A 19,558-nucleotide genomic window follows, 5' to 3' on the forward strand; every position below is an offset into this window, starting at 1 on the left:
GGGTTGGTCAACCTCCCATTTAAGAAATACTGCTGTACACACAAGCACATGCCCTCCGACATTTCACAAAACAAAAACAGAAGCATGTTTGTAACACCCTATTCTCACATCAAGGGCACAACATAGGGTTCCCAGACCTCCAGGGCTGACCCCAGGTTGAAAAAAATTCCCCACCCCTGAAATCCCAACAGATGGATATCCAATTTCTGCTTAAATTCTTCCAAGCAAGGATAGTTCACTGTTAATTTCTTATTTAATACTAGGGGTTGCTGCCTGTCCTTGCTTCATTCACCAATTGGCAACTATGCTGTCCTCAGCGTGATGGCATCCTTACAATTCATTATATAGATAGATATTGTTGGCCCAGAACAAGAGGCTGTTTATTGAGCCTAGCACACAACAACAATGGAAAATGAAAATATGCCCCTGAATAAAAGTTGCTGAGATTCACTAGTAGGGAAAGTGTCGTTGCATTCAGGTCCTGCTTGTGAGTTCATAAGCCCATAGGTTAGCCACTGTGGGAACAGGATGCTAGACTAGACTAGATGGGCAACTGGACTCATCCAGCAGGCTCATCTTATGTTACTAACTATTAAAGCAAATATGACTGTTTGTAGCAAATTTAAAAAAAAAAATGCCTCCTAACACAACACGGCTCCCCAGAAGCCTGAGCAAAATTGGGCAATGCCATCCAGGGGGTGAAAAACAATCCATTTATGAGGAGGCCATGTGGGTGATGAAGCGAGACATTACCTTAGGTGTTTCAGAGTATATTTCTGAAGTTATGCCTCATAAATTTTAACAAGCTTCAATTGGAAACCAGCCAGCTCCCACACTGAGGCCGCACTCCCTAACCTTCAGTGACCAAAATTTTCCACTCAGTCTGCTTGCTCCTATTGCTGTACCGGTGTTTTCCAAGAGCTACTGGTATGTTGTTATTATTTGTTACTGCAATCCATGCCACCGGGAAGCCAAAATTCTGCAACTCTGTGACGGGGAAACAAATCATTCTGCAACTGGAGTGCATTGCATTATGCAATGGCTACAAATTTCCTATGCTTGCGAACTATGATCCCAGCCTTCTTTTTTTAAACACTGGCCTTAGAAGCCCCTTGCACTGCCACCAGCTTGGAAAGTCAGAATACTCTTAGCTATTGGACCATCTAGTTCAGCATTCCAAGGTTTCTCCCATGATCCCTAGCTAGCAGGACCAGTGGTAAGGGATGGTGGGGATTGTAGTCCAAAAACAGCTGGACACCCAAGTTTGGGAAACCCTGGTCTACACTGTTTACACTGAGTGGCACCCAGTGTTGGCTGTAGCCATATTGGAAGCCCAAACAGTAAGGGGAGCCAGAGCCAATGGCAGGCTTCAGTTTTGGAGTAGATATGTAGGCAGATGAGGGGCTGGCTAAGGGGACACTGTAGACCATGGGTCAGCAACCTTTTTCAGCCATGGGCTGGTCCACCGTCCCTCAGACCATGTGGTGGGCCGGACTATATATTGGGGGGGGGGGATGAACGAATTCCTATGCACCACAAGTAACCGAGAGATGCATTTTAAATAAAAGCACACATTCTACTCATGTAAAAACACGCTGATTCCCGGACCGTCCGTGGGCTGGATTGAGAAGGCGATTGGGCTGCATCCGGCCCATGGGCCTTAGGTTGCCTACCCCTGCGTAGACCAGCCTCCACTGCTTTCAACATTTCTCCAGGATTTCAGGTGTTCCCTGGAGATGGCAGGTGGGGATCAAGCCTGGGACCTTCTCCATGCCAAGCAGATGCTCTAACACTGAAATTTGGCTGCACCTTCTGCCTTTCCTTCTCTTCCGAACCACTTCTCTAGGAGCCCTGGAGCCCATCTTGAGATCTGCTCTTCCCCCTTTTCACACTTCGGCTCGTCCATTCCGTCCCATCCCCGAAAGTGCTGATTTCATCTGGTCCAGAGGGAACTGGCCAAGGTTCCCAGGGCAGCATCTTGTTGATGAATGGATGGGTTGCATCACCCTGTCCTCTCCCCTGCCGAGCAGGTTTTAGGACCAAGCTGCCTTTCCCAACCAGAGGCAATCAGGACAGAGAGCTGGGAGTGTACGCCTCGCAAAGCCAAGCCGGAGAACAGGACAGACCGGAGAAGTGATTAAAAAGGGGGGGAAGACAATGAAGGCGGCCATAGAGCTCACCATCCCGATTGCCTTGTTGGCCACAGGTGGGTTGCCACCAGGGGAACTCCCTGCTGCTGCGAATAACCTTTCTTCCCCTTACACCCAAGAAAGAAGGCCGTCGTTCTGACTCCCGGCTCCCTTAGGTAGAGTAACTGAGGCTGCGTACGCACCATGGACTTAAAGCACATTCTCTCCCCACCCACTTCCAAGAATCCTGGGAACTGTAGCTTACCTCTTCTCAGCACCCTTAACAAACTACAGTTTCCAGGATTCTTTGGAGCAGGTATGCTTTAAAAGTATGGCACGTGTGCAGCTTGAGGGCAACAGGGACAAGGGATCCTGCACCTAAAAGCATTGCACTGAAGATGGAATTTCGGTGGGCATTAGCTTGTCCTCTCACAGTGCTACAGAGTGGAGAAAAGCTGTCCCCCCACAAAATTCCCTCTTCCATTCCAATATTAATGGTTCCACCCTTAGTAAGGGGCCTTCTTTGTATCAGCGCCTTACTTACCCCTTTGCCTAATTCTCAAACAGAAATACAGCAACCCGTGGCTCCCATCCCTCCAATTTTAACCACACTGTTCCTCTTCCACATCATGTACTGGAATCCGACCAGCTTCTAATTATCATCTATCATTTCCAGCTTTCCAAGCTGGAAAAAGTCATGTGTATCCCTGGCTTTTAGCAACACCCATCATTAACCCTGTTCGCAGCATTCGATTCTACTGCTCCTTTCCTCCAGGTGGAAAGTGGACCCAAATTGGTTCTGACCCACAGTTCTTTCCCTCAAAAGCAGGTGAGGGATAGGGCCAGCTCCGGAGCTTGGTAAGGTCAGGCATTTGCCAAGGGGTGCCAAAATTAGCAAAGGGTCACTAACCCCATCTTCATTTGCATTCTCTCTTTTGAGACAGAGCATTCAAAATAGTTAGGCGTGTGAAAATTCTGAATTTTCACCCCCCACAACCACCTATGCCAGATACCCTATTCATTGTGCATTCAAAATGATTTGTGCTCATGATGGCATCGACAATGTAGTTTTCCATGCAGTTTTCAATGCAGGTTGTGCAGTTTTGACGGTGGACATGCAGCGTGGCTTCCAAACCAGTACATGTTCCAGAACTTCGTTCTGATATTGTGAAACTCTGTATACAGTCGTACCTTGGCTCCCGAATGCCTTGGGAGTCGAACGTTCCGGCTCCCAAATGATCGAAAACTGGAAGTGAGTGTTCCAGTTTTCGAACATTTTTTTTGCGAAGCTGAACGTCCGGCGCGGCTTCCACTATTGTTTCCGGTGTGCCTGAGCAATCGGAAGCTGCACCTTGGTTTCCAAACTTTTCAGAAGTCAAACGGACTTCCGGAATAGATTCCATTCGGCTTTCAAGGTACGTTTGTACTGCAATCGCTCTGATTTGTTTCTCCATTCCACTTTTGTTGCTCTACATCGCAAGAGCATCCCTCCAGATAGAAATAATGCAATAATACTGGGGAAGCATGACAGGACGACTACTAAAGCAGAATGATGTGCGGACAGTCCAGGATAAATCCACCATTTGTGCAAGTGTTATTGTTGCATGAACAACATGTTGCAGAACACATACAAATGCACAAAAACAGACCAGGTGGAAAGAAACCCCCTGCAGGACTCCCTACAGGTGCCTTGCCACAGAGTCAACCCCCTGCCTCAAACACACACACACACACACACACACACACACAAAACTTTTGGATGGTACCACCATGGAATTAAAATCCAGGATCCCTACCTTTACCTGCTCCAATGGCTTCTCTTGCCAAATGGTTTCAGGGAGGCAATTCAGGAATCTCAGCTTGCATCCTGCCTTGCAGAGACCAGCATATGAACACATCGCCGTACAACCTCAGAAACACCAACCTACCCACACAAGTCAGTGGGAAACGTCAAGTGAAAGATAGTTAACTCTTCCTCCTCCGTTCCTCCACTGCCCTGGGCTGAAATGGGCTTCTTGGTCAGCTTGGTGCTTATTTAATATACATGGGTTCTTGATTTCCACGAAGCCCATCAACACTTTTCAATGGGCCTTAGGCTGTAATACGAGCCCCACATGCCAGGCAGCAAAGCCAATTTAATTCTGAGTGGACATAGCTAGGCTCATGCTGTTAAAGAACTACTTGGTTTTTTATTGTTGCTTGAAGTGCCTATTACACAGGTATTTCTTGGGGTTTTTTGCTACGGTCCCGTCATCCTACTAGGTACAGTGGTACCTCTGGTTACATACGCTTCAGGTTACAGACTCCGCTAACCCAGAAATAAAGTTTCAGGTTAAGAACTTAGCTTCAGGATAAGAACAGAAATCGTGCTCTGGCGGCGCAGAGGCTGCGGGAGGCCCCATTAGCTAAAGTGGTGCTTCAGGTTAAGAACAGTTTCAGGTTAAGAATGGACCTCCGGAATGAATTAAGTACGTAACCAGAGGTACCACTGTACTAGTTTTAATAGCATTTTGGTGTTGTTTGGAGTGCTTGCTTCCGTTTTGCTTTAAAACTGAGTTGTGATTTATTTGCTGGTGCGCATCATTCCAAACTCCTTTGTGAAACTTCTTCTATGAAGAGGAGCATATGCTTTTTTAAAATAAAAATTTAAAAGTTAATCAAATGTGTTTTTTAAAAACATAATAATAATAATAATAATAATAATAATAATAATAATAATAATAATAAATTTTAAAATCAATAAAACACAGAGAGATGAGGAAATCCTTGTTCAACCTTTTTTTTTTTTTTAAAGTGTTGTAAGGTAGGCATGTCCAAACATCAAGAAGGCCTCTGTACATTTAAGGCAGAGGTGGGGAAACTGAGGCCTGGGTGCCAAATGTGGCACTTGAAGCACTTTCGGTCTGGCCCTCACAACACTCTCCAAGCCACCCTCCCTCCCCAGCTGCACCCTCACTGTCCCTGCTTCACACCCTCCTTGATATATTTTTTTCTGGTTGGAATCTGTCCTTGAACTCTGATCACACTTCTTGCTTGGCTGGAGGGAGAGGGGTGGGAGGATGTTTGTGTGTGTGCAAATCCACTTTCTATACAAAGGCATTTTTTATTTTTCATTTACATTTACTGCTTCACCCTCTTTTGCCTCTGGCCTCACCCACCACTGGCATGTGGGTTTTTTATATTCATTTTTGCTTTTCTAAAAGGGAAGGCAAAATATCCCAAAGAAAGGCAACCTCTTGGCTGGTAGCTGATCTGAAGGAGGACTTTCAACAGAAATCCATCAGGGATTTTTTCAGCTGCAATTCCTGCTTTTGCAGGGGGCTAGGCTAGATGGCCCCTGAGGTCCCTTCCAATGTTGCCCCAGGAAGGTTCCCTATCCCCAGATTTAAGGGGTGTCCAGTTCCACAGGGGCATCTTATCCAAGCACTCTGATGGGAAAATATATCCTTGAAGCAGAGGGGGAAAGACTCCTTTGACAAATGTCATTTCAGCTTTGCTTCCTGAAGCTCGTGGCCTGTCTTGCCACAAGTGCCTGGGGACACGTGAGAATTGCACAAACCAGCAGCAACTCTGTGGCAGCAACGAGACCCTTTGCATGGAGGAAACACGAGCTGCCTACGGTACGTGGCCTGGGGAAGGGGTTGCCAACTAACCTGGCCTGTGTATGTCCCTTGATCTGCAGAAATTGTCAGGTGATGCTTTTTAAAAAAAAAAAAAAAAAAAAAAGAACAATGTGGTCATAGTGTGGGACTAGGACCTGCAAGACCAGAGTTCAAATCCCCACTCAGCCGTGTAGCTCACCGGGTGAACTTGGAGCTCTTTGAAGAAGGCATAAATACAATAATATATATAAAATAAATCCAGCCACTGCACAGTCAAAAGCGCAGGGACAGTGACACACTGAAAAAGTAGTAGCCCTTTGCTCTCCCAACAGGAAAAGTTGATCGATCATCATTCCCTCTAGGTGCCCCACTAGCCTTAATGAACTGGGGTTCATCAATTCTGTGTTTTGCCCGGTGCGTCACAATTTCTGCAGGCCCGATTTGGAATAGCCTTATCTCAGATCTCTATCACTTAAAAATAAAAAATTCCATGTGTGACCTTGGCTGGTTAGCTTTGTCTCCAGGCAAGGAGGGTCATTAGCTGCTCATTTAAGGGCTTCCTGGCCTGGCATTTAACATTCAATTTGCTGCTTCAGAGGTTTATGTGTTTGTTTAAAGGAAGCATATGACTAAGTAGGAGAAGGTGCTGCTGTAGGTTAACATCGGGCAGGAAAACAGAGGTCAGTTCTGAGAAGCCTAGAGGCCTAGATCACCACCTTTTGGAACTTTTCTCTTTGCAGAACTCAACAGGGAGGAGGAGGAGGATGGGTGCAAAACCAGAATCAGCTGGCTCTGTCTGTCATTGGCTCTGGCTTCGCCTATTGTTGGTTTCCCTGCTGGGGTGGCACATCTTGTTTTGCAGCTTACTGCTATGCATACTTACCCCTAGTATAGGGTTGCCATACAGTCATACCTCAGAAGTCGAACAGAATCTGTTCCAGAAGACCGTCCAACTTCCGAAATGTTTGACTTCCAAAGCACGGCTTCTGATTGGCTGCAGGAAACTCCTGCAGCCAATCAGAAGCCGCGGAAGCCCCGTCAGACATTCGGTTTCCAAAAGAACATTCGAAGACCAGAACAGTCACTTCTGGTTTTCAATTGTTCGGGAGCCGGAACGTTTGACTCCCAAGGCGTTCGGGAGCCAAGGTACGACTGTATTTCAAAAAGTAAAAATCTGGACACAAAATGTTGTTGAGGGTTTTTGGGGGAAATTGCCCCAAAAAGTTGTTTGGGGGAAATTGCCAAAAAAACAACACTTCCTGATTCTGTTTTCAAAAAAACCCAGACATTTTGCCTATTTTTGAAAATTCCCCCGGAAGGTAATTTCACCACTGCAATTCAGGATGTGTCTGGGAAAACCTACCTAATATGACGTCCCTACCTAATATATGCCTTTTTATAAGTATTGTTTCGTTAGGTAACTGCATCGCAAAATTCGGATAACTGCAAATTCTGAAGGAAGGCTGTGTTTCGTCTCCTTTTTTTTTAAGTATGGACTTCATAAGCTCACATTTAAACATGAACAGAAGTATATTCCTCCCCCCTCCCTAGTGATCAGTGGGTTCAGTGATCAGTGATCAGTGCTGTTTGTAAGCCTCATCATGCACCTTAGCTGCCATCTTGCTGTGCCTTCCCTTCTCTAGGCCCCATAAGTGAGACCCTGAAGAGAGGGTGCACCACATCTCAGTACTGCCAGTCCTACTTCTCCACCCGCAGGGGCTTCATATCGCGAAGCATCTACTGCTGTTCCGAAGACCTTTGCAACAATATCCCCTACAATGGTAAGAGTCCCTGGAGTATGGTCAACCCTGAAGTGGAAATGGTCACACCTCTGAGCTCTCCAGAGACATGTACGATACACTGGAAAGAGCTGTCTTGCTTACTTTCATGAGCCACTAACTATGGCCACGTTCACACCATACATTTAAAGCACTATGATACTGCTTTTGGCTGTCATGGCTTCCCCCAAAGAATTCTGGGAGCTGTGATTTAAGAGTGCCATGAGGAGACCCTTGTTTCCCTCACGGAGCTACCATCATTCCCTCTTCACAGGGAACTCTGGGAACTGTAGCTCAGGGAGGGAAATAGCGGTCTGCTAACAACTCTCGGCACCCTTAACAAACTACAGCTCCCAGAATTCTGCGGGGAAAGCCTTGACTGCTTAAACTGGTATCATAATGCTTTAAATTTATGGTGTGAATGTGGCCTATCTCCTGCTCTCTGTATGGGGCAGTCAGTGATGTCAAATATTTATTGTTGTTATTTTGGTTTATTACCCATCCTTGATCAGGAGTCCCCAAATGGGTCACAAGCATTTAAAACATCAGTGCTGAAAACAGTTTGAAACAAATTACAATTGCAAGGGTAGGGTGGGTCCCAAATATATATATCTGTCAAGTGTCAAAGGCCAATGCAAACAGGTGTGTCCTCTGCAAATGACCAAAATATTGGTGTTAGCTTGCCTTCAGTAGAGACAATTTATGCTACCCGAGTTAGGAAGAGAGCAGAGAGAATTGTAGCAGATCCTTTACATCCCGGTCATCATCTGCTTGATTTACTTCCATCTGGACCTCGCTACAGGACTTCATATACAAAATCGGCCAGGCACAAGAATAGATTTTTCCCTTGTGCCATTAAATTGTTAAATTCGTAGTTGTATAGCTGAAGGGGAGGTAAATTATGGGTGGGGTTTCTTTGCTTCTTTGTATTGTGAGAGGAACAGTGTCTGTATGTTTACATTGCAATGTAGCCAAAACAAATTCCAAGTATGTTGGAAAATGTACTTGGCCAATAATAAATTATTCCTATTCCTATTCCTATAATGAAGGTGTGAGACAGTCCTCTCTGGTGAGGGAATTCTACAACTCAGGGACTGCCACAGAGAATTCCCTCTGCCGGATCACACTCACCCCAAACATCTGAAGGAGGTGGAAACACCAAAAGGGTCTGTGAGAAAGGAAGTGACCTTTTAGATATTTAGGGCCTACATTGTTTTTAGGGCGTTAAACATTGGCATGGGCTCCTTGACCACCCAATCTCCTGAGGGAGATGGAACCACCAAGAAGGCCTCTTAGAATGTGGATTTCTGAGGTGCTATTTACTGAAGCCTTCCACAAGCAGTGCTCGTGGGCCTCAGAATTGGTGACCCTTCATTTTTCTTGCCTTCCCACAGTTACGTACAGCACTGAACGCAATGGAGTGGAGTGTTACAGTTGCATAGGCAGTTTGGAGGAGTGCAATGGGACCAGCATTCCCACAGCCCAGTGCAGAGGTAAAGAGAACCGCTGCGTGGAAATCTCTCGCCAGTGGCTGCCAGGTAATCTATCTGAGAGGTGTTTTGTGCCCTTCCAATTCGTCACTTCTTTCAAAATTCAGGCCCCCACCCCCCACCCCCCGGCACAGTTGTCCCAAAGCTATAACTGCTTCTATGGTTCCCCCATTTTGTACTTCCTCAAGTCCTGCTGGGGGGGAAATCCATTTAAAATAATAATACAGTGGAACCTTGGCTCTTGAACAGCTTAGTTGATGAACAAACCGGCTCCTGAACGCCGAAAACCCAGAGGTAAGTGTTCCAGTTTTCAAACATTTTTCAGAAGCTGAATGTCTGATGTGGCTGTCAGCTATTCTTTCCAGGGCGCCTGTGCCAATCAGAAGCCGCACCTTGGTTTTCAAACGTTTCGGTAGTCGAACGGACTTCCGGAACAGATTACCGTATTTTTCACTCCACAAGACACATTTTTTTCCTCCTAAAAAGTAAGGGGAAATGTCTGTGCATCTTATGGAACGAATGCATGGTCCCTGGAGCCAAATAGCCTAGGGGCCAAAAGCAGATCATGCTCCTTTTTTTTACAAAGAGAGAAGGGGGTGTTGAAAGGAAGCCGCTGAACAGCTGTTCAGCAAGTGATCGGGAGAGAGATAAGGCTCCCTTTCCAGCCCCGCCCCCTTGCCCAGGCCTCCATTGTTGAATGCAGAGGGAGGCTGTTTGTTTCCCCAGCAACATGTGACTGGCTGATTAGATTATCTGTCTGGAAACTGTAGAAATGGCTGTAGGACTAGAAGCTGCAGAACTGTGAGTTGAAACCCATAAAAATGGGGCTTTTCCTCTTTGAAAAAGAAGCTGCACCACTTTGAGCTGATCCTCAAAAAAGCAGGGCTTTTCCCTTTGCAAAAAAAAGCTGTACCACTTTCAGCTGATCCTCAAAAAAACAGGGCTTTCCCCCTTTCCTCCTCTAAAAACTAGGTGTGTCTTATGTTCAGGTGCGTCTTATGGAGCGAAAAATACAGTACATTCAAGAACCAAGGTTCCACTGTACAGTGGTACCTCTGGTTACGTACTTAATTCATTCCGGAGGTCCGCTCTTAACCTGAAACTGTTCTTAACCTGAAGCACCACTTTAGCTAATGGGACCTCCCACTGCCGCTGCGCCGCCAGAGCACAATTTCTGTTCTTATCCTGAAACAAAGTTCTTAACCTGAAGTGTTATATCTGGGTTAGCGGAGTATGTAACCTGAAGCGTATGTAACCCGAGGTACCACTGTAATAATAATAATTACTAAACTGCTGCCATCAGTACCCCACTGTGATGCCAAAAGGGTTCTTTTGTGGGACTTCCAAAATTTGCCCTTAAAAAAAAAAAAGTTTAAAAGTTGTGTGCGTGTATGAGTTTTACCAGCCACTTCTGTGGATCCTCGGCAGTGGTTCTGGGATGCCGAAAGGTTTTTGCGATTCCCCGACTCCCCGGAGTGTAAAAAAGCAAAAAGCAAAGCCAAACTCACTTTGCACTTTGGTATATTGGCCCTGCCCACTTTGGCATGGGGGCAGTGGGCCCCAGCCCTTGACCCCAAAAATGATTAGCCACCCCTGATAGAAACAGAGGTGTATCTGCTGAAAAAACCCCTGCTGGTTTTTGTGGCATAAGCCATGCGTGCATTGCAAAAGATCTCAAGTTGGATTCTGGAGCGCACTCTCAGTTCATGTGGGGCAATGTCCTGGCCTCTCCAGTGTCCTGTGAGAACTGGCAGTGTGCTGGTGGTGCCTGGTGGCCATTGGAACTGGAGGAGCAGAGGGAGAGGAGAACAATGGAAAGTGGAGCCAGATCCATTGAGAGGCAGAGGCATCTCCTGCCTGGTTGTATGTAAGTGCTCATTGCACTGCAAGAGAAGATCAAAGAGTCCTGCGTGGTTGTCTACTCTCTGCGAACGCAGCCCGAATGCCATTGAGCTCCTCTGTAGTGTGCTTGGCATACAGAATAGTCCAGCCCTCCACTCAAATACATTCCCCCAAAGCCACTGGCAAGGATCTTTGACACCCTCCTCTGTTTCTACAGGAACAGGTCTGGTGGAGCCCATCATCAAAGGCTGCGGGAATTACCCCAAGGAGGAAACGCTCTTGGCATACAGCATAGGAGGCAAAATCAGCTACGTGGCCGTCCATGTTTGCGAAGGTTCCAGGTGCAACAACAGCTCTTTCACAGGTAACTGTGGGTTGCAGGTTTTTGGGGATGGCACAAATTGGAGCGTCAGGAGTCCCGAGCCAATTTTGACTCAAATGTGCATGCCAAAATTAAAATAAAACATTAGGTGCTTTGTGTTTAAAATTTCATCCCCATTGAAGACTTTAAAACCAAAATTTGAAAATTGCAAAAACTCAGAAGTCCGGTTTTTAAAAATATTTCTGGATTGCATAGATGTATTTTTAAAGTCCTTTTGACTCATATGCCCCCCCCCAATATAAAAATATCCCACCCGCAAAAAAGCAGCATTATTAGGCAGTAAATATCTGTGAACAAGACTGGCCAATATTTGTTATTATATTTAATAATAATACATTTATACCCCACAAGGGCCAGAAAACTTGGGGGGGGGAGCAGTTCCCCCAAATGTGGGTTAACTACCCTTCTACAAGTAAGTACACAGGCAAGAATCCAACACAATAGCTTTCACTCTCTTCCGCCCCCCCCCCACCAGCATCTCTGATCCTAGAAATAGTACAGTATATGGTCATCCCTAAATAATAGCCATGAATTTGTCCAATCTTTTTTTAAAGCCCTGCATTACATCAAAGCTCCTCCACTCTCACTCTCACTGTATGACTGTGTCAGAAATGGAATCCATGAATTTCTGATTCCAAATTTTGTCCCACGTCTCATTCTGGCCTCAAAAAATCAAAATAGCAGCTTTGGGGAGAGGGGGTTTGTGTTGGGGCTGGAAGGGAAAGAGTTAAACTCCTGATTCCCACAGTCCAGAGGCTGCTCAGCTCTCCTAACAGCTGCTATTTGCAGAAGAAATGAACAAAATCATGCTAATCGTCACATCTAATTTGGCCCTTACTGAAAAAGACTTTTGTCTCCTACCTTGCAGAGTTTTCTGTGAGGGAACTCAATGGGCAGGTGTGTTACAGCTGCCTAGATACAGGAAATGATGAATGCAGCACAGGGAATCTGCAACTCATGAACTGCGTGGGAAACATGGACCACTGCATGAATGTCATAGGTAAGAGATGGTGCAAGATTTATGGCAAAAGGTGGATGGAGGCTTTTGAGTAGGCGGTGCCTCCTCAGGTGGTAGTAATGATTATTACCATACACTTCTAAAGTGCCTAACATTTTCTAAGTGTTGTACCTATATTAAAAGATAGGGCTGTCCCTGCCCACAGGCACACAATCTGATAGGCATGATACAAAAGGAAAAGGGAATGGGGAGGGTAAAGGAAAGCAAGCACCAGAGTAGGTGTGCCTTCACTTGCCAGTAGATTGGGCAAGGTTGGTTTCCTCTTTATTGTGATCCTAAAATACCTTCTTAGGTCGAACTCACATGTACCAGTCATGGTACTAGCCAAGGTCAGTTCTCATTCCTAAGGCCTACAGGTGGCTTACTTGCAGCACTGGAAAGCCCAAATGGTTTAAGAATGCAAGCATACATGCACACCAATTCATACACAGCATGATAATAAACAGCCCCGGCCCAGTATACCTGAAGGAGAGTCTCCACCCCCATCATTCAGCCTGGACACTGAGGTCCAGCTCTGAGGGCCTTCTGGCAGTTCACTCACTGCGAGAAGTGAGGTTACAGAGAACCAGGCAGAGGGCCTTCTCAGTTAGTGGCACCCGCCCTGTGGAATGCCGTCCCACCAGATGTCAAGGAAATAAACAACTATCTGACTTTTAGAAGACATCTGAAGACAGCCCTATTTAGGTTTAAGTTTTTGATGTTTGATGTTTTATTGTGTTTTTCATATTCTGTTGCAAGCTACCCAGAGTGGCTGGGGAAACCCAGCCAGATGGGCAGGGTATAAATAATAAATGATGATGATGATGATGATGATGATCCTACAGCCAGGGCCAGCCCAAGAAATTTTGGCACCTGAACCAAACCACAAAATGGTACTACCCTCCCCACCACACCCCCTGCCCAGGGAAGGAAGTGTGAGTGAAGATCTACATCAGGAGCAATTGGGGAGTCAAATCAACCTTACCCAGTGGGGGACATGGGAGTCAAAGAGTTTCACAGCGGGGAAAGGGGCCCATTCTGAATCATGCCAGGCAGGTGCAGAGCCCAGGAGAGCCCATAGGGCAGCCAGGAGACATTCCCAGCTCTACCTGGACATGTCAGAGATTGAACCTGAGACCTTCTGCATGCAAAGCAAATGAGGTATGGCCCTTCCTCACAGTCCTGTCACATCCTGGCCCTTCCAGCTTCTGGTTACAGGTAGCTATGAGTAAGTTGATTTGCCCCAAACACAAGGAATGCATGATTAGGATTAAGATGAAGGATGGATGAGAAATTTGATTCAGGGTGCATTTAAAGCCGAATCAATCAAATTCACACTTTCTGAAATAATACCCAAACCGAAACACAGCAATCCTACAAAATTCACACTCACCAGAATTTTTCAATGCAGTTCTCCAATCAAGCAATGTTCATAAGAATACATAGTATACACACACACAAAATCAGGTGTAGTAACAATTGTTAAACAACAAACCAACAACACCAGAACTGGCTATGAATATAAAGGACAATTTTACTGGAATAAGTATATAAACTCATAAACATACTGTACAATAAGCAAACTAAAGTGCAATGTGCATGACCAAGCCTGGAGATACTGATAAACATAAAATGAACCAGTGTCTCTCTCATTGCTATATTGGTTATGTACGTGGTAAGTATGGGATTACACAGCTGGAACAAACAAAATGTTCTTCAAATAGTCATTCACAGGGAGCACAAAGCCATAAACATGGAAGCTGTTGCGAGAAAGCGTTCTTCAAGTAGTCGTTAGCTGGAAGTGCAAAGCCAAATGGTCAATCGAAGCCAAATTGATGAGACCTGTTCTCTGGATATTAACCAGGTTTCATCAGTCAATAATGCTGAATAATACAAAATGGCATTCCAGTTACAATAAATGAACGACCACAAAGTACATGCAATACCCATCTCATGTTACGTCTCGCCTAATCACTCAGCACAGCTTGCTCAAGACAAAAGGTCACAAAAAATGCTCACAGGCACAGCAAATGTAGAAACTGGTAATACCAAACGTTTAAATACATTACAGGTGCATGGAATCAATCATCACATTCATACATAGTTAAAGGTACATTTATATATATAACAACCACGGTCAAATACGGTATTCAAACCTTTTGGAAACAAGGTTCCTAGTTGAAATATTAATTTGTACTCCTTTTGCAACAAGGCTCTTCATACATCAACAGATCTAAAAGGTTCTTCAGTCGTTCAGTCGTGTCTGACTCTTCATGACCCCATGGACCAGAGCACGCCAGGCACGCCTATCTTTCACTGCCTCCCGCAGTTTGTTCAGACTCATGTTGGTAGCTTCGAGAACACTGTCCAACCATCTCATCCTCTGTCCTCTCCTTCTTCTTGTGCCCTCCATCTTTCCCAACATCAGGGTCTTTTCTAGGGAGTCTTCTCATGAGGTGGCCAAAGTACTGGAGCCTCAGCTTCAGGATCTGTCCTTCCAGTGAGCACTCAGGGCTGATTTCCTTCAGAATGGATAGGTTTGATCTTCTTGCAGTCCATGGGACTCTCAAGAGTCTCCTCCAAAACCATAATTCAAAAGCATCAATTCTTCGGCGATCAGCCTTCTTTATGGTCCAGCTCTCACTTCCATACATTACTACTGGGAAAACCAAAGCTTTAACTATACTGTTATGTACTAAGTTGAATAGGATCCAAAATGCAGCAGTCTGATTGGTCCTAGAACAATAGGATTGAGATTGCAGCAGTCTGACTGGTCCCAGAACAATAGGATTGAGATGGCAGCAGTCTGATTGGTTCGCAGGAGCAACCCAATCCAGCTCCAGGTGGAAGTGAATCCGTAACCCGATTGGCATACAGGAGTAGCCCGGAATTAGCCAATCACGTGGGGCCCATTGTGTAAATAGTGTATATAAAGCAAACATTTTGGAGAAACTGCATTCCTCACTACTATGAGCTGAATAAAGAGCATGAAATTCACACTTGACTCCGAGTATATTTCATACACGGACCTTTGTCGGCAAGGTGATGTCTCTGCTTTTTAAGATGCTGTCTAGGTTTGTCATTGCTTTTCTCCCAAGAAGCAGGCATCTTCTAATGTCGTGACTGCTGTCACCATCTGCAGTGATCATGGAACCCAAGAAAGTGAAATCTCTCACTGCCTCCATTTCTTCCCCTTCTATTTGCCAGGAGGTGATGGGACCAGTGGCCATGATCTTAGTTTTTTTGATGTTGAGCTTCAGACCATATTTTGCACTCTCCTCTTTCACCCTCATTAAAAGGTTCTTTAATTCCTGCTCACTTTCTGCTATCTAAAAGGTAGTTTAAAAAAAAAAAAGTTCGCAGAATGAAAAAAAACTCAGGTCATTTTCAGTATGAGCTTCTTGCTGTAAATGCTGAACTAGACAAGCATTGTGTATTTTGGACCTATGCTCAGAAATTCTAGTCCTGGTTGCATGGGTAGTTCTGCCTTCATATAGAAGCCCACAAGCACAATGGATACAGTACACACAGTTTTTTGTAGAGCAATTTGTAAACTGTTGCAAGACAATCTTTTGCCCGTTTATTGTGTTGGTAAATGATTTCACGGGCAAAGCAAATCTACAACATGTGCAATGACTGCATCTATAGTGCCCTTTCAGCGTAGTGTGTGGGTCATCATTATGGTATTCAAGTAGAAGATCAGTGTGGGTAAGAACGTCCCTAAATGATCTAGTGCGCCTTTTGCCTAAGATAGGCACATTTTCACAGCTTGGAATATGGGAAATGATGTGCCAATGTCTCTTAATCACTCTTTCAATAGAAGGAGATAAACAATTGTACTCTATAGAACCAAAAATCCTGTCCTGATTGTTTTTTTGTTTGTTTGTTTGTTTCGGTACCAACAATTGCTGCCTAGAAGTCCTTTTAGCCCTTTCAAAGGTTGCTTGAATAATTTCCTGCGGATAGCCTCTATCTCTTAATGAAGATGAAAGGGATGCAGCATTCTTCTTTTAAAAAAAAAAATCAGTTTCAGGGGAAGAATTTCTTTTGAGTCTAATAAATTGGCTAAATGGGAGACTATTTTTTAATTGGACCATGTGGTTAGACTGATAACGAAGGAAAGAATTTCTATCAGTAAGTTTGCGAAATGGATGTAAATTAATGACATGTTAATTACGTTCAGTAGCAAAAAAAATAATTCAACATCTAGAAAGGGGATGCTTACCTCGCTCTTTTTACCAATAAATCTTAGAGCTATATCACATTGATTTGTGACCTTTTGTCTTGAGCAAACCGTGTTGAGTGATTAGGTAAGATGCAACATGAGATGTACTTTGTGGTCGCTCATTTATTGTAACTGGAATGCCATTTTTGTATTATTCAGCATTATTGACTGATGAAGCTTGCTGTGAAATATCCGGAGAACAGGTCTCATCAATTTGGTTTCAATTGACCATTTTGTACCACTGTATTAGGGGAGAGTGTGCATCAAAATGAAGCTATAAAATGCATTGGATACAAAAATGCATTAGATTGTAAGGAATCGCTTGCCAAAAATGTGTCACATTAGTCAAAAGTACCTGGAACAATGTCTTTGTTAGTAGAAATTTGCTCTGAAATGCTGGTGAATTTCCGTGTGTGTGTATGTGCATGTGTAGGCAGCAGAAATGTGAAGAACTGAATTTAAGATTAGGGAAATGAGTAACGCAGAGAAATGAAATTGACCAACGCTCCTATCCCTACCCATATGATCTGATCCCTTGTCCTGGGAAGATATGCAACTCCCTTCCCTCCTCTCTTCTCTTCCAACGCAGATTACGTCCGCGGTGCCACCCTCCGAGCTGGCTGCGCCAACCAGCAGCTCTGCCAGGATATGGTCTTCTATGGAACACTGCTGCCCAAGCTTCCCGTCAGCTACGTGACCTGCTGCCAGGGCCCCTTCTGCAACGGAGCGCAGGGCCAGGGTGGAAGGAGAGGCAAGGGCACCCTCTTCACCCTGCTGGCAGCCCCACTGCTCATAGCCCTGAACTGAACCGCAAATGCCTTCTTCACCCGCCTGCCCCCATCCCAAATGCGAAACTCCTGTAGATCAGCTACCACGGAAAGGCAATCCCTCTATCCCAGGTCTGGCAGTGCCCCACCTGCATCACCCAGGTGTGTCTTTCTTTGGTAACGTGATGGGAGCAGGACTTCGGGAAGTCTTCCTACCCATAAGGCCCTCCTTCTTAGCCCTGCCAGGTATCACTGAACTTCGCCAACCCTCCCACAACAACTCCAAAGGACGCAGCCCGCAAGAGGGCAAGCTGTTGGCTTCCTTGACTTTCCACCCACGTCCGGTGCAGCCACTCGGGATTACTTGCTCTGGGAGCTTTAATAAGATTATATAATGGAAAAACCAGGCCATCTCTCATGGCCCCTGAGCCACCCCCTTGAGTGTGAAAAGGGCTTTTAACGTCACATTTTGTATTTCCCCTTTTTGTAGCGGCTGCCTCTCTCAACTCATCTCAGAAGGTTGGGAGGGAGGGAGGGAGGGGGGATAAGCAGGCGGAAAACCAAATAAATGGCTTGGAAAGCAGTGGCGCAGCTGGGTTAGTTCCAGCCTCGGATCCAGAGAGATTAATTTCTAGTTCATTTCTATAGATTTCATGCCAGCGGCTGGTCTGTTTCTTGGCAGGACCATATTCAGCAGTAGCAGATTGCAATCTCCAACCCTGCCAGTTTGGCCAGAAAAGGCAAGGCTTTCGATATACTCTCCCTGGAGGATTTCCCCCCTACTTCTCCCCACCCCCAAAAAATAAAACTTTATAACAATTGTTATAACCCCAGATGGGCGGGGTAGAAATAATAAATTATTAATATAATTTTTATTATTCAGTTGAGGGGTTGCACAGGCAAATAAGCTGCAATCTGACCAAAGATGGGTCATCACAATACAGTGGTAGTCCCTGCAGCCAATCGGAAGCCGCAGAAGCCACGTTGGATGTTTGGGTTCCAAAGAACATTTGCAAACCGGAACAATCACTTCCGAGTTTGCGGCATTTGGGAGCCAAAACATTCGACTCGCAAGGCATTCGCAAACCAAGGTACGACTGTACATCATAAAAGCATATTTGGGTCAAAGGAAAAGTGGGGAGGATTGAGGAGTCTCAGGGCAATCCAGGTTCAAACTCCTGCTCATCCTTGAAAGCAAATATGGTGATGTTGGGCCAGATTCTCACTTTCAACCCAGCCTACCCAGTAGGGTTATTGAAATGATAAAAAAGGAGGTAGACTATGAACAGTGCTCCATAGAGGGAGGACAGGAGAAAAATATAGCTGCATAAATGAATGAAGATGGATGGAGAAATACAGAGAGGAAGCTGACCAAGGGTGCATCCACACTTCTGCTTGTCCCATGCCTCAAAAGACTGGGTCCTAGTTTTCCAATTGTCCTGTGCTTTATAGGCATGGAGCTCGGCAGTTTTCAATTTGTCCTGCTGCTTTCTCGGGAAAACCCTCTCTTTAGCGCAGAATCAGAGCAAATGTCAAGCAGTAAAGAGTGTTTTTTCCCGGGGGGTGGGGGGGAATGCGACACAACAAGCAGAAATCTGGATGAGCCCAGAGATCACTTGCAACATTAAAAATGGCTTAAGACAACTTACAGTAAAAGGGCAATTCACATATTGCAAAGGGGATGTTGACAACAGTTTGTTTGTTTTTAACTGAGGGCCCCAGGATATCCATGCACATGCATGACGATTTGTGCTCGTGCTGCTATCGGGGTGGTCATACGCAATCGTTCTTTCAACACTGGTTGTGCCCGCAAAGGTTTGGGGGTGATCATACAGCTTCCTCTCCAATCAATGCCTATCCCGCAACTTCCTAGTGAAATCCCATAACTTTTTACACCACAAATGTTCTGGTTTGCTTTCCTTCCGCTTTTTGTTGCACCATAGCCCTTCTGGACGGCAATAATAAATTCACCACAAATGCACTATTGTTGTGTCAAGACTGTGTTGCAGAATGTATCCACAGTAAAACTCCAGCCTCAAGGGTCCCTTGCTTGATTTCTCCCAGAAAGGGTAAATTCATATTAAATTGCCAACAACGCCCTGCAGGTGCTGTTTTTAAAAAATTGTTGCACCCATGAGGAGCACCCATGATAGATATCTATCTGGAAGCACCCAGAGAGAAAGGGGGGTTCCTCAGAACTGGGGGTGGGGGTCCTCCTAAGCTTGTCAATAGTTCCTTGTTAAGATCAATAAGGCAAACAAGGGCCACATTCACACCATACATTTAAAGTGCTTTGATACAGCTTTAAATAGCCATGGCTTCCCCCAAAGCATTCTGGGAGCCGTC

At 45.2% G+C, this 19,558-nt stretch overlaps 1 protein-coding gene across 1 annotated transcript; it reads left to right on the forward strand.

Annotated features, from left to right (window-relative positions):
- The first annotated feature begins 2,074 nt into the window (after nt 1-2,074).
- On the forward strand, nt 2,075-17,724 carry LOC117051678 (urokinase plasminogen activator surface receptor-like). The gene is made up of 7 exons (XM_033158259.1): nt 2,075-2,206; nt 5,621-5,749; nt 7,375-7,512; nt 8,904-9,047; nt 11,059-11,205; nt 12,092-12,223; nt 17,035-17,724. Exons 1-7 carry the CDS (start codon nt 2,158-2,160, stop codon nt 17,250-17,252), a joined length of 957 nt encoding a protein of 318 aa, XP_033014150.1. The 5' UTR covers nt 2,075-2,157; the 3' UTR covers nt 17,253-17,724.
- Nucleotides 17,725-19,558: the final 1,834 nt, after the last annotated feature.

Source organism: Lacerta agilis, chromosome 8 (assembly GCF_009819535.1).
Source record: "Lacerta agilis isolate rLacAgi1 chromosome 8, rLacAgi1.pri, whole genome shotgun sequence".
In the NCBI taxonomy this organism is placed as follows: domain Eukaryota; kingdom Metazoa; phylum Chordata; class Lepidosauria; order Squamata; family Lacertidae; genus Lacerta; species Lacerta agilis.